We start from the raw sequence: 13,531 nt of genomic DNA, 5'->3' as shown, positions 1-13,531 counted from the left end.
CCAACAAGTCTAAAGGGTGTCTTTAATCACGCACTGGATAATTATTGGACAAGTCAAGTCATTTCATTGACTTTGGTCCAATAAATATCCCAATGTAATGCTCAAAACAGGACACATTGGGTTTACTTGAGATGTGGATCTCTCCGCTGTAATATTTCAGGGCTGAAAAACTGTCAACATTGAGGGCAAGCATGAGACCATTCTACTAACAGATGTGTCAATTGTATTAGGTCACCCCAGTCTACAATTAAAGTCTAGCTCAGGCCTGGCCAACCTGTGGCTCTCCATGTGTTGTGAAACTACAAGTCCCAGCATGCCCTGCCAGCTATCGGCTGACTATCTCCTGACAAAGCATGCTGGGGCTTGTAGTTTCACAACAGCTGGAGAGCCACAGGTTGGCCAGACCTGGTGTAGCACCTTCACATACATTCAGCTATCTAATCAAATATTGCTGCCATTATTTTCTCATGACTTGATAACCTGCCTTCTCACGAATATTGGTCCAGTCCAAAAAAATGCTGGCCTCCACTGTGTATAGGTGGCTGGTACACTTTTCTTTCTTTTATTGTACACTACACATTACATTATCATTTCTCGGAATGTATTAGGGCACGTACAGAAAAAAATATCCAGCTACACTGCAGATTGGATTATTGTGTGCAGAGAACATACATCGTCTATATTTCTGTATTTGTTGCTGTAAGCTGTCGTCTTGCAAACTGCCAATAGAGACCAACAGCTGCAGTAAGGAGTGTGAGATTAAACAGTCTTCCCAGCAACACATGTTCAGTTTTGACAAATTCAAATTTACATATATAAATATAAATGTTTTGACATGCTGTTTATTTCATAGAACAGATGGTATCTCAGCTATGGTTTCACTGATGTGTTAACTAGTGCACCTTTTAATTTCATGGATATATGTAAAGTAGTTCCTTGATAAATGTGGAACTCTGCAGGACTGTACTGGTAGGCATATCTGCTAATGGAATGTATATGTTTCTAGAAGATGTGACCTAAACACCACAATTTATTCCTACTCCCAATAAACAATCTATGACATTGCAGAAGCTTTCAAAAATAATCTAGTACTTTCTGGCACCATGTGCTGTTTTCATCATTGACGGAATGTTCTAGTTTGTTGTCATGATAAACAAATATTAGGATGCAAGCCTCTGAAGTGGGAGATTATGCATGAATATATAAACTAATAAAAATAACTTACCTTAACTGCCTCACTGTGGCTGACTTTGTCCAGTGATCGCCCATTTGCTTTTAGAATCTGGTCCCCGACTCTTAATCCTTCCTCTTCTGCCAAAGAACCAGGTTCAACCAGTGAGACATAGATGCCGATCCCATGTTCCACACCACCCCGAATACTGAAGCCAAGACCGTCTTGGTTTTTGTTTCGTTTGAGGATAACCTGACGAACTTCAGATTTGGTGGCACCAGGTGGGGAGTTGCTGTACCCTGATGGTGCCGCAGGGTGAGATGTTCCAGCTGCTAAACTGGGACCAGATGTTTGAGTACTAAAGGCAGGAACCGTCCCTGGTATTGAAGAGCTGAAGGCAGGAACTGTTCCTGGTATTGAAGAGCTGAAGGCAGGAATTGTCCCTGGTATTGAAGAGTTGAAGACAGGAACTGTCCCTGGTATTGAAGAGTTGAAGGCAGGAACTGTCCCTGGTATTGAAGAGCTGAAGGCAGGAACTGTCCCTGGTATTGAAGAGCTGAAGGCAGGAGCTGTCCCTTGTCTTGGAGTGCTGAAGGCAGAAGTAGTCCCTGTTACTGGGATGCTAAAGGCAGGGTTTGTGCCTGGCATTGGCGTGGTAAAGGCAGGAGCTGTCCCTGATATTGGGGTGCTAAATGCCGAAACCCCATCGTATAAGACTCCACTGAATCCAGAAGAGCCTGGGGACAAATCCTTTATATACAGTCCCTCTGAAGTGTATTGGTCAAATAGCAGTTGGTCAGAACGTGGGATAACAAGGCGTAGCATAGGGAAAAGTTGCCGCTGGTCCTGGGGGCGTAGTATAAGGCGCAGTGTCCTCACCAGGTCAAAAACATTTCTTCGAGAATGGTAGAGTCGCAAACAGTGCAACAGCTGTTCCCGCTCCTGGTCACTTAGCAGCCGGTTTAGAGCTCCGTGCAGTCTGCGGACATTTGAGGAAAGGACGCGTCCTATGTCTCCCGAACAGATTGAGCCAGATGATGAAAAATGTATGGAACCCGCTAGAGACTGATGGATGGAGCCCCCTGGAGAGGGGTACAGAGTACCTGGATCTTGATTCATTGCCCAAGGGCTGCAGAAAGCGTCATAGTATCTCGTATGAGTGCCACCTTGATGGTTGAAATGGTACCATGAGCCACATCTGCATGCCAGACCTTCTGTGCTATGCACTTATCAGGACCTCCTGTAGAGAAGAAGACATGTGTCCTGATCTGTATTCAGGCTGCCTCACACATTTGCCAAATTCATGCTATATAGTCTCCAATGCTTTCTAAGATTCAGCAATTTTTGCCTTTCCACTCTAATATTAAAAGCATGTCCCATTATAAGGTCTCTGACATCTAGCACTCTGTTTTCAGGATTCACAATCTAGCTTCCCTACAAGACTCACTCATTCGCAGTGTTTTAAGTCTCTGCTTCTGCTTCATTTGGTGCTCTCCCTCCCCCCTCCCAGTCTTCTCTCTATTTCTCAAGGTGATTCTCTGGGTCTAGTTTACCCTGCTCTGCCTCTCGTTCCTTACCAGAGACCTTTCTTCTTGTAATAAATACTGGATCCGTCTCCTACTCTTTCTGCCTCTATCAACTCCTTTAGTTCTAAAGGCAGAAAGTCTATTTTTCATATCTCCTCTCCATTTTTTTATTATATTTTTTTACATGTACTGCTGAAAATGTTTACAGTCTCACTTTGTCTCCTGAGCTGTCTTCCACTCACCTGGTCTCTCTCGCAGTCACACACAGTCACTCGGTCCCCTCTGCGTCTTGTCACTCTCACAGGTGTTATTCCATACCTCTCTCACACAGACGACCGCTTCCAGGCACAGCAGATGTCTCTCTCCATCTGTCCAATTAGGCTGTGAGGTCTTCGTTTCTCAGACGACCCTCGTCCTCTCTTTTCTAAAGACAGAGGTCAGTGAATCATTTCGAAGGCTGTCTTAGTTTATTGACAGAGGTGTCTCTGAACGTGACGTCTTTTTCTTCTCTTCCTTTTTGTTAAACAGAAGCTTCAGCAACTCTCTATTTTTCTGTCTTTTCTATTTTTTTGGTTGTCTCTCAGACAAACATCTCTTGTTAACTGTCTCTCTTATCTGAATGAGGCTTATCCACTAAAAACTGTCTTTTTTTCCTCCAGTTAGTTTCAATGTTCTTTAACTCGCTCTCATTCACTCACTAACTCAGATGAATATCTCTCTTTCTTTCAGGTAATTTGCAAACCGCTCTCAGATAGATCCCCTGCTTGGTGCCCTGGGGACTGGCGGTTCTCACTAGGTTACATGTCCTTTTCTGATATAAATATGTCTTGATCTCTACTCTCTCTGCACTACGTTCACCGTCTCTCTCAGGTAGCTGTCTCACAGGTTCCCCAGGTCCCTGTCTGTCACAGGTGTCTCTCAGTTCATCCCTTGGTCTCTCCCGGATCTGACGTCCCTCAGTAATGTCAGCGTTGCCAGGAGACTGAGAAGACAAACACTAATATGCACGGCGCTTAACCCTGCAGTGCCAGACGCTGAGTATCCGTCGTATCCCTCTAATACTCAGGCTGTAACCCTTCCCAGCTCTCACACCGGCAGCTGCTGCTTAGTCAGATCACCTCTTACACAGTAATCCCAACGATACTGCTCCTCATAGTAATGAAAGTGCCGTTGTATACATAGACGTTAGGTATATTTTCCATGTTTCTCTTACTGTGCATGTCGTCTTATACAATTAGAGTTAAAAGTGATTATGATCAAGAAGGAGTAAAAATGCAGTGCTACACTGTTTATGTGTTTTCATTAAAAAGTTATTTGCATTAGCAAGGCAGAGGTACTTAGATTCTTAGTGTCACACAGCAGTGTCTGATATACACAGCTTTCAAATAATCACAAATATATGTGTAGCAAAAAAAAAAAACCATGTACAGTGTTAATAGATTTTTAGACATTTTGGGGAGACGGTTTAAGAAAAGATGGAGCATATGCCCTGCTGAGTTACAAAAAGAGGGTCAATTGCTTGGGGTAAAGGCAGGGGGTTGCAGCAAGTTGGCAGAATGAGTGTGAGGGAAATGTTTTTATATGAAACATCTAGGGGGCAATTTATTAGTACGATTTAAACCATCACAAACCACATTCGGTTTTCAGCTTCAAACCAAATGAATTACTAAACGGTTCGGAGGCAGAAAACTCAAACTGCATGAAATTTGTGGCAGTTTTGAAAAGCCAAAACCACATGCGGCTTATATTAAAATGCCGGGTCTCAAACTGTGTATGTAATACACGCCATTTAACCATGCCATTTTCTATTGGCTCTCAAAACACGCGGGTTTGTGAGCTTCATCACCTCTAAAATCTTGGCACTTTCTCTTTTGATAGGGTTGTGTAGAAACAGGTGCTAGGAGAGGAGAGGCTAGATGCAGGGCTGCCATGAGGAAATTGGGGCACTAGTACAGCAACTTTTTGGGGCCTCCCTCCATAGATGAGCAGGACAAGGGTTGTGTGCTATCGCACATTGGCCGAAAGGGGCGTGGTCAACACATGGTGTGGCTGTGCCTCATTGGACATGACATATGGACATGACGTATAATGTATTAAAACTGTGCTGCTCTCACCTACCTTTATTGCTGCTTTCACAACCTGGTACTGGATTCTTATCTGGATCCTGGAATGTTGGGACCTGTTTGGAAATTTTATATGTTCATGAAATATGAAAAACCGAGCAATAAGTGAACACAGTACATAACACGCAGTATATAATACTGTATAATAAAACATTACATTTATCATTCCATCGCTAGCCACAACACGCCCTCCCCAGACACATCACGCCAACTCCCCAGACACATCATGCCAAACCCCAGACACATCACACCACCCCTCCAGCCACATCACACCAACCCCCAGCCACATCATGCCACCCCCCAGCTACATCACACCACCCCCCCAGCAACATCACGCCAACCCCCCAGACACATCACGTCACCCCTCTAGCCACATCACACCAACCCCCAAACACATCACACCACCCCCCAGCCACATCACACCACCCCCCCAGCCACATCACACCACCCCCCCAAAGCCACATCACACCACCCCCCCAGCCACATCACGCCAACCCCCCAGACACATCACGCCACCCCCCAGCGACATCACACCACCACCCCCAGACACATCACACCACCACCCCCAGACACATCACATCACCCCCCCAGCCACATCACACCAACCCCCAGACACATCACACCACCACCCCCAGACACATCACATCACCCCCCCAGCCACATCACACCAACCCCCAGACACATCATGCCACCCCCCAGCTACATCACACCACCCCCCCAGCCACATCACCCCAACCCCCCAGACACATCACGTCACCCCTCCAGCCACATCACACCAACCCCCAGACACATCATGCCACCCCCCAGCTACATCACACCACCCCCCAGCCACATCACGCCAACCCCCCAGACACATCATGCCAAACCCCAGACACATCACACCACCCCTCCAGCCACATCACACAAACCCCCAGCCACATCATGCCACCCCCCAGCTACATCACACCACCCCCCCAGCCACATCATGCCAACCCCCCAGACACATCACGCCACCCCTCCAGCCACATCACACCAACCCCCAGACACATCACACCAACCCCCAGACACATCACGCCACCCCTCAGCCACATCACGCCAACCCCCCAGACATATCACGCCAACCCCCCAGACATATCACAATGCCCTCCCCAGCCACATTACGCCAACCCCCCAGACACATCATGACACCCCCTTCAGACACATTATGACGGGATTCTGTTAGTGACAGTGTGGAGGAGGAAAACAGGAAGTGGCAGAGGAGGTACAGGAGGTTGTATTGGAGGCAGGAGGTGAGGAGAGTAGCCAGGTTGGCAAAAGTTAGGGCACAATGTTAGGTGTTCCCATGAGGAGAAGTGACTTTTGATAAATATTGTACGCTGCTATGAGTAAACATTAGGAGGTCAGGCAGCACAGACAACTATTAGACGGAAATGCCAGTTGTGGGATGGCGTTTTTGAGGCTGTGAATGCAGTTGGGCCATTAAAGGGCACTGTAAAACTCTTATCCATTCTCTCGTCATCTCCCGTCTTGACTACTGCAACCTCCTGCTATCTGGCATTCCCGACACCCATATATCCAAACTTCAATCCATCCTAAATGATGCTGCAAGACTGATCTTCCTCTCTCATCGCTCCACATCTGCTGCACCACTTTGCAAATCCATACACTGGTTCCCTGTGTCCTCCAGAATCAAATTCAAATAACTCACCCTTACCTACAAAGCCCTCAACAACACTACCCCTGCATACATCTCAAATCTCATATCAAAATACTCTCCCTCCCACCCTCTTAGATCTACCTCTGACCTGCACCTTGTCTCGTCTCTGGTAACCACCTCTCACTTCTACCTACAAGACTTCTCCCGTGCTGCTCCCCACTAATGGAATTCCCTACCACGCTCAATCAGACTTTCCCACAGCCTTCAAATATTTAGATGCTCTTTGAAAACCCATCTCTTTTCTAGAGGTAACCTTATCCTCGATAACACTATTCACACTAATGCATCCTCACAACTATCCCTATCTCTACTCTGAGCCACACTTGCTCCTCTTGTTTCAGCTGTGCCCTCTTCCCTTTAGAATGTAAGCTCTCTAGTGAGCAGGGTGCTACATACCCTTTGTATTCATGTTTCCATTCATTTTGTCTGCATTGTCTGTTCTTGTTTTATGTATGTCCTGTTTTATGTATGTACTGTCTTCCCTACTGTATGGCGCTGCAGAGCACTGTGGCGCCATACAACTCTATGATAATAATAATAATAATAATAATATTGTAGCCCACTGTAATAAATATATATGCTGACATAAAGAGGCATTTGAAGAAAGACATTCCCAGGAAAGAGGAGCTGCTTCAGCCACAAGAGGTGGCCTCGTCTGGTACTTGACTACACTTCTTAGGAGGAGGATATGAGCAGCTACCTGCCAATTGAGCTTATTGAGTGGATAAACGTCCATGACTGAGACAGGCCATCAGGCTGCTGAGCACAGTTATGATTTTAAACATAAATGTATCTACTGTAAATGTGCTTTGGACTGACAAACGTACACACAGGAATATGCCATGTGTTTGACATGTTATCACTCCACAGGATATACACATTGATAAAAATCTTCATAAAATATTAGTGTTATTGTCTCATGGATCAATCTGTAGATCCATCACTCAGAGAACACAGTGTCACCCTCATAGGATGAGGCCGCTAGTGAGTGTTCTATTCAAAAACATCTATGGCCTGAATATGTGACAAACAAAAAATAAACACCTTATACATACATTTCCATTTACAGAACCACCCTGCAACATGACAGCCAAAGAGTCCAGCAGCAGGATTTGATAGGTCCCCTCGCCACACAGCCAGGGGGGGGGGGGGGGGGGGGGAGAGGACACATTAATAACCCTGGATTTTGGAATTAGCACAATCTGCTCCGCCTGATGGAAGGGAGATAAGTGAGGAGGCTGAGAAAGTAGCACCTCCTACCCCAACAATAGGCCATGTAACCCAAATAACCGATGCTGTGGCTGATTTCAACCGTCTCCGAATAGATTTTAAAGAGTGTCAAATTTTAAAACGTGGCAAAGCCAGCAAACCAATGTGCAAATGACAATAGCAAATGCACTGAAGGGAATGGACAGCAATTTTGTGGCAATGACTGGGGCATTAAATGCCCCAACAGAGGCAGATTGAAAAATGATTGCGCACTGTGTTGGAGCAGTGTCACAACTGGGCCATGACTTGTTGTCATGGCTTCTCGTAGCCTCTGCTTCTACAGACAGTAATGCTGGGAGCACATCAGCAACATCGTTGTCAGCACCCGGTTGGCATAGAAGGAGGGCAAAGCATGGAGCACCAACCACCCTCTAAACAAAAAAATAAACAGTGTATACATTGTTACTAAATGTTTTTTTCTATATATGTTTGCACTGTTAATAAAACTTCTTCTGAACACCAGTTACAAGTATCACTTATTGTAAGTACTATAAATGGTGCAGATACAATTAGTGTTGCCCTCAGTATAAATCAATTACTATTGCCCCCGAGAGCAATCAAATAATATTGCTCTTTTAAAATAATGTTAAAATAATCTTGCTCACTGAATTTAGTGTTACATTATTATCGATGTCTTAGTATAATGACAAAAGAATATTGCCCTCTAAATCTAATGACGACTCAATATTATCCCCTTTAATAGAATCATAAATTATATTTTCCACCATAAGATAATTAATAATTTATTTGTCTATGGTGGCTCCTCTTATGTCTGAATGGCAAGAGAGCCCAAATGGCATACTGTTTGCTTTATCTCACCTATCAAAACCAAGGGGTATATTTACTAAACTGAGGGTTTGAAAAAGTGGAGATGTTGCCTATAGCAACCAATCATATTCTAGCTAGAATGTAGAATGTACTAAATAAGTGACAACTAGAATCTGTTTGGTTGCTATAGGCAACATCTCCACTTTTTCAAACCTGCAGTATAGTAAATATACCTCCTGGTCTACAAAGGCTGTGATTTGTATGGCAGTTTTATGTGCGGTTATGAGTACATAAATTACACTGTTTGTATACTTTCCATTTGAAAAAATCGGAATGGTGGTTTCAAACCGTGTGTTTTAAAAACATGTTATTTTTATGTGCAGTTTTGACTATAGTAAATCCGACATTTTAAACACCACACATAAAATCTTCCAAAAAAAGTCAGTTTTGCAAAACGGCATTTAAGTAACTTTACCCCTAGGTTTTTAAAAAAAACTTATTAGGACATCATTTGCAAAAATGGCTTCCTATTTTTTCAGATCTCATCAATGATCATTAAGCCCTGGGGAACAAATATCTGCTTTGTTTGTATTTAACTTCTTGGGCCTGATTCATTAAGGAACGTAAGGCAAAAAAAATAAGTCATTTTTCTCATGGACAAAACCATGTTACAATGTAAGGGGTGCAAATTAGTTTATTATTTTGCACATAAGATAAATACTGGCTGTTTTTTTCATGTAGCACACAAATACTTGATAACTTTATTTGTACACTGAAATTAAAAGTTCATCTAGAACATGCTCTACCCCAATTTTAAATCTGCCATCACATTTAAATTTACCTCCCTCTCCAATGTAAAATGGCTTTGCCAATGGTGCAAACTAATTTTTTTGGTTTTCTTTCCTTAATGAATCAGGCCCCTTGTGTTCACGTGAGTTCCTTCAGAGTGCTCTGATATCCTCCCATAATCAAACAACATCTTTGTAGGTTAAATGACTTCTGAATAAATCTGTGCTTTGGGGAATATAGATCGTAAACTCTACTGCAGGGAGTTTTGAGAATGTACTGGTGCTATCTAATATATATAAGCCTAGTGGCGTGTGTTAGTCTGTGTGTGTGTGGAAAAAAAAACCCCAAGCTGCAGCGCCACCTGCTGGGCGGAGTTATACACTGACCTACTAAATTCTTAGTGTGTGTGGAAAAAAAAACTCAGAAAGGGCTTAAATTTGGTATACTAAGATGTTTTTAATTTGTTAATTGTTAAAAAAGTGTTTATAAAGATTTTAAAAAAATATATATATATTTCTTGAAGGAGAAGTGACAGTTGGGAGTGGTTGGTGGTTGCCGGGGGTGACAGTTGGGAGTGGTTGGTGGTTGCCGGGGGTGACAGTGGGGAGTGGTTGGTGGTTGCTGGGGGTGACAGTGGGGAGTGGTTGGTGGTTGCCAGGGGTGACAGAGCGAGAGGAGTGTGATACTCGGGACCGCTGAGAGAGATCCCTGTGTCTGGATAGACATCTGGATAGATGTGGCGATAAAGATGAAGAATGAGGTGATGGAGAAAAATGATGAGGTGGTGACATGTGGACAAAACCACGTTAAAAAAAAAGGGCGCTTGCGTCGGGAAGTAACGCTCTTCCCCTGAGGAGGCCTGGGCTATGGCCCAAATGCATGACAAGAACCTTTTTAACACCTTAAGTAGCTTGATTTGATTAGAATGCATGAGTATCACGCACGGGTTAGTAATAAAAGTGTATACATACTTACCAACTTTTGGTTGGTGTGCTCCAGGATATCCCGGGGACAGGTGGGCGTGTGGGGGTGGGGCTTGCCGAATTGCATAATTCAGCCCGCCCCTAAACATACAACATAATTTAACCCTATTCCAACAGAGGCGGGGTCACGATGATGCGATAATCGCATCACTAGCTCCCTCCCCACCATGTTAACTAAGAAAGGATGCTGCATGCGGGAGGTTGCACTGCTCTCCCGGGAGTCTGGGAAGACTCCCAGAAATCCGGGAGTCTCCCAAACATTACAACTGACTTACGTTTTGTATGTTTGTATCCACCTCAAATTAAATTGGGTTACATAGAGTGTAGCAAGGCTCTATGTGCAACGTAGGCGCTATAATTGTTCCCTTTTTTAAATATTTTATTTATAAAGAAAACAGACGAAAACATGGACAGTAAGCGATAGAATACAGACGAGTGTCTGTATTATATAGTGTCTATATTCTGAAGGAAACATATTGTTTCCTTCAGAATGCTTGCAACATGATTTGCAATATTACTCTATGGAACAGCACAATATTTTAGGATCCGACTTTACTCATTATAATTAACCGCTCTCTTACCACTTCTGACATTATATTTGATTACAACCACTAATGCAGCGAGCATGTTCCTGAACGGAGGAACACACAGTAATATCATCAATCCTCTGACATGCACATATTCATTATGTCCTATTAGCTGGAAATAGGTGGGTGGAAGGTGAAAAGCAATATAAGATGGCTCTATTCATATACGATCTGAAAAAACTATTAGTACACTTAAACAGCAGGCTGTACTGCATCCAGTAGTCTTTCACCGCTTTCAAGTATCTTTAATTCAGATAACACCCAAACCTACAGTTATTAAATACTTTTGAATATGAGATGTAAAAATAGCAGAGATTATTCCTGCTGGATAAATACTTTATATGTTTAATCCAAATGGTCATATTTAATAATACCCTTCTATTCTTAATAATGTCCCTTGGCAGAAATGTCACTACATCCCTCAGTAGTGTAATCCACATTTTAATGCTCTTACTGTGAAGAACCCTTTGAGTTGCCTGATTTGCCAGAGGTATAACATGTCTTTTACGCTTGCCTGATCTGTCTGCCTACTAATATGCACTCAATGTAATGTGAAAGCAATAAACTTCATCCAGCTCCTCCCCGCCCTTCCCCTATTATTTTGTATTACAATAATATACTTTTCTATATACTATAGTAATAGTTTTTAATTTATATTATATTAAATGCATCTTATTTTATTGTACCCATTTCATTTCTATTCCTGTTCTTATTCCTCTTCTGATTATCAATTACCATTATGCCTGTTACACATTTCTCCATTCATTGTTTTCTTTCTCTTCATTTTTGTACATTCTTATTATATTATAAATTTCTCAACCTTTACCAATTCCCCTAGCCATTACATCTTACACCTATTTCCATCACTTGCTAACCTCAAAAAACAAGCACTCTCTTTCAACAATGTTGATCTATCTATCTAGCTATCACCACATCATTTTATTTAATATATTTCCAAATTCTCATATGGACTAGACACTTATAAAGCAGACTCTTCCCCAATGGACTTTGTTGATTCATTTTTAAAAGGGGTCCTTATACCATAACACTTCCGCTACAACCTCTGTCAATGGCTACTCAGCAGCCCAATTTCAAAACACCAATGGCACCCGCTGAGGATTCCTGCTCTCTCCAATAAAATTTGCCATTGTCATAGAACCTCTAGCTGCAAAAATCCTGGTCAATCCGAATATCTCCATGCTCAAAACAAGCACCTCCAAGCATAATATCAGCGGATGATATTCTTATTTATCTAACACGATCCCCGACTTCCTTCCCTAACCTAACCTAATTTCCATAATTCAATCCTATGGCTTGTTATCAGTATGTAAAAGCAACCCAAATAATTCATACGTTCTGGATCTTAATCTCTCAAGCCATCAAAAAAAAATGCTGGAAACTATCTTCAAATTTAAATGGCAAAACTGTAAACTTAAGTAGTGGGAAATGTATGTCACAAAACAATATGAACAGCTTTACCCTCCCCCCTTGATTGAGACACTTAAATCCAATCTAAAAATACTTTTTAATTTGTGGATTGGATATATAAACACTTTTAAGATTGATCTTCTAACATGGCTTCTCTATACTTTTCAAACCAAACCAGAAAAGATTCTTCTTCCAAAATTTACAAAACCCAAAATCTAATCTTTTTTGGGCAATATGAAAACCTATAATTAGAATATGATGTCCCCACAAAAACACTTCAGATGGAGACCTTAGTGTTCCTGATCTCAAATAATACTACACGGCAACTCACTTGGCCCAATGTGTATCCTTTCATTATCGCTGGTGTCAAACATGGGATGCACATAGAGGCTGCTGAACTTAATTTTATACCCAACTATTCTTTTGATACTTCGCCACTAAAGCCTGACAGCCTCCATGTACCATCCCACAACCTCCTTCTCCTGTGAAATATGAGATCACTCATGCAGAGCCTACAGTATGTGCTACTCTCTACCCTAGCTAAGTTAGTAGCCTTAAGGAACTACCCATCTTTGGCTTGGATCCTGCAATTTTCCATCCATGGACTAAAGTACCTATCCCAGAATTAGATCACCTTCCCAGAATTCTTAGAACTAAAGTTACACTTTTGCCAATTCAACTGCCATTTATACCAATATTTCCAATTCTATCATCATCACTCCTCCAAGACACCATGAAACAGCATAATCTCCACCATTGAGAGATTGCAGATCCGTGACTCATCAGAATATATACTTATTTGGCTCCTATTATTGATTTATTACTCTGGCTGAGTGATACGAGGAAGGCCTAGAAAGTTCACTTATTGCTCAGCTTCTCAGGAGGTGCAGAGTATCTAACCCTTTTCCAAACAGGCTTGGGGCACATGTGACAATGGGAGAATGTTGGGGGAGCGTATAAGAGGATAGAAGGGGGCCTATGTCGCATATACCCTTCCCACTCTCACATGCTCCCTCTCACTTCTTGCCTTGCAACATATGATCAAAACCCTCCCTCCCAGTGTCATGGGCAATTGGCGTAAGAGCGAGTGTTGGGCGCATAAAACGTGATATGGGGAGATGGGCGGGGTATATTATGACCCATGACCACATGAGTCTTGTCTACATGTGAAACATACTATATGTGGTACGC

General features: G+C 42.7%; 1 protein-coding gene across 5 annotated transcripts in view; it reads right to left on the bottom strand.

Annotated features, from left to right (window-relative positions):
• WHRN (whirlin) overlaps positions 1 to 13,531 on the bottom strand; it is a 112,607-nt gene that overhangs the window by 69,551 nt on the left and 29,525 nt on the right. For 2 of the 5 annotated variants that reach the window (XM_075184878.1, XM_075184880.1), the window contains exons 1-2: positions 2,940 to 3,746; positions 1,226 to 2,411 (exon numbers count right to left, since the gene is read on the bottom strand). The exons of 1 other annotated variant lie outside the window; for it this stretch is intronic. In XM_075184878.1, coding sequence (XP_075040979.1) covers positions 1,226 to 2,290 — 1,065 coding nt within the window. In that variant the 5' untranslated portion in view covers positions 2,291 to 2,411; positions 2,940 to 3,746. Of the gene's footprint in view, positions 1 to 1,225; positions 2,412 to 2,939; positions 3,747 to 4,815; positions 4,877 to 13,531 lie in introns of those variants that run through there. 2 more of the 5 variants (XM_075184879.1, XM_075184882.1) reach the window with 2 other exon arrangements.

Source organism: Mixophyes fleayi, chromosome 9, assembly GCF_038048845.1.
Source record: "Mixophyes fleayi isolate aMixFle1 chromosome 9, aMixFle1.hap1, whole genome shotgun sequence".
NCBI lineage: Eukaryota > Metazoa > Chordata > Amphibia > Anura > Limnodynastidae > Mixophyes > Mixophyes fleayi.
The sequence above is the reverse complement of the archived record's forward strand: the minus strand, read 5'-3'. Positions and strand labels throughout refer to the sequence as shown.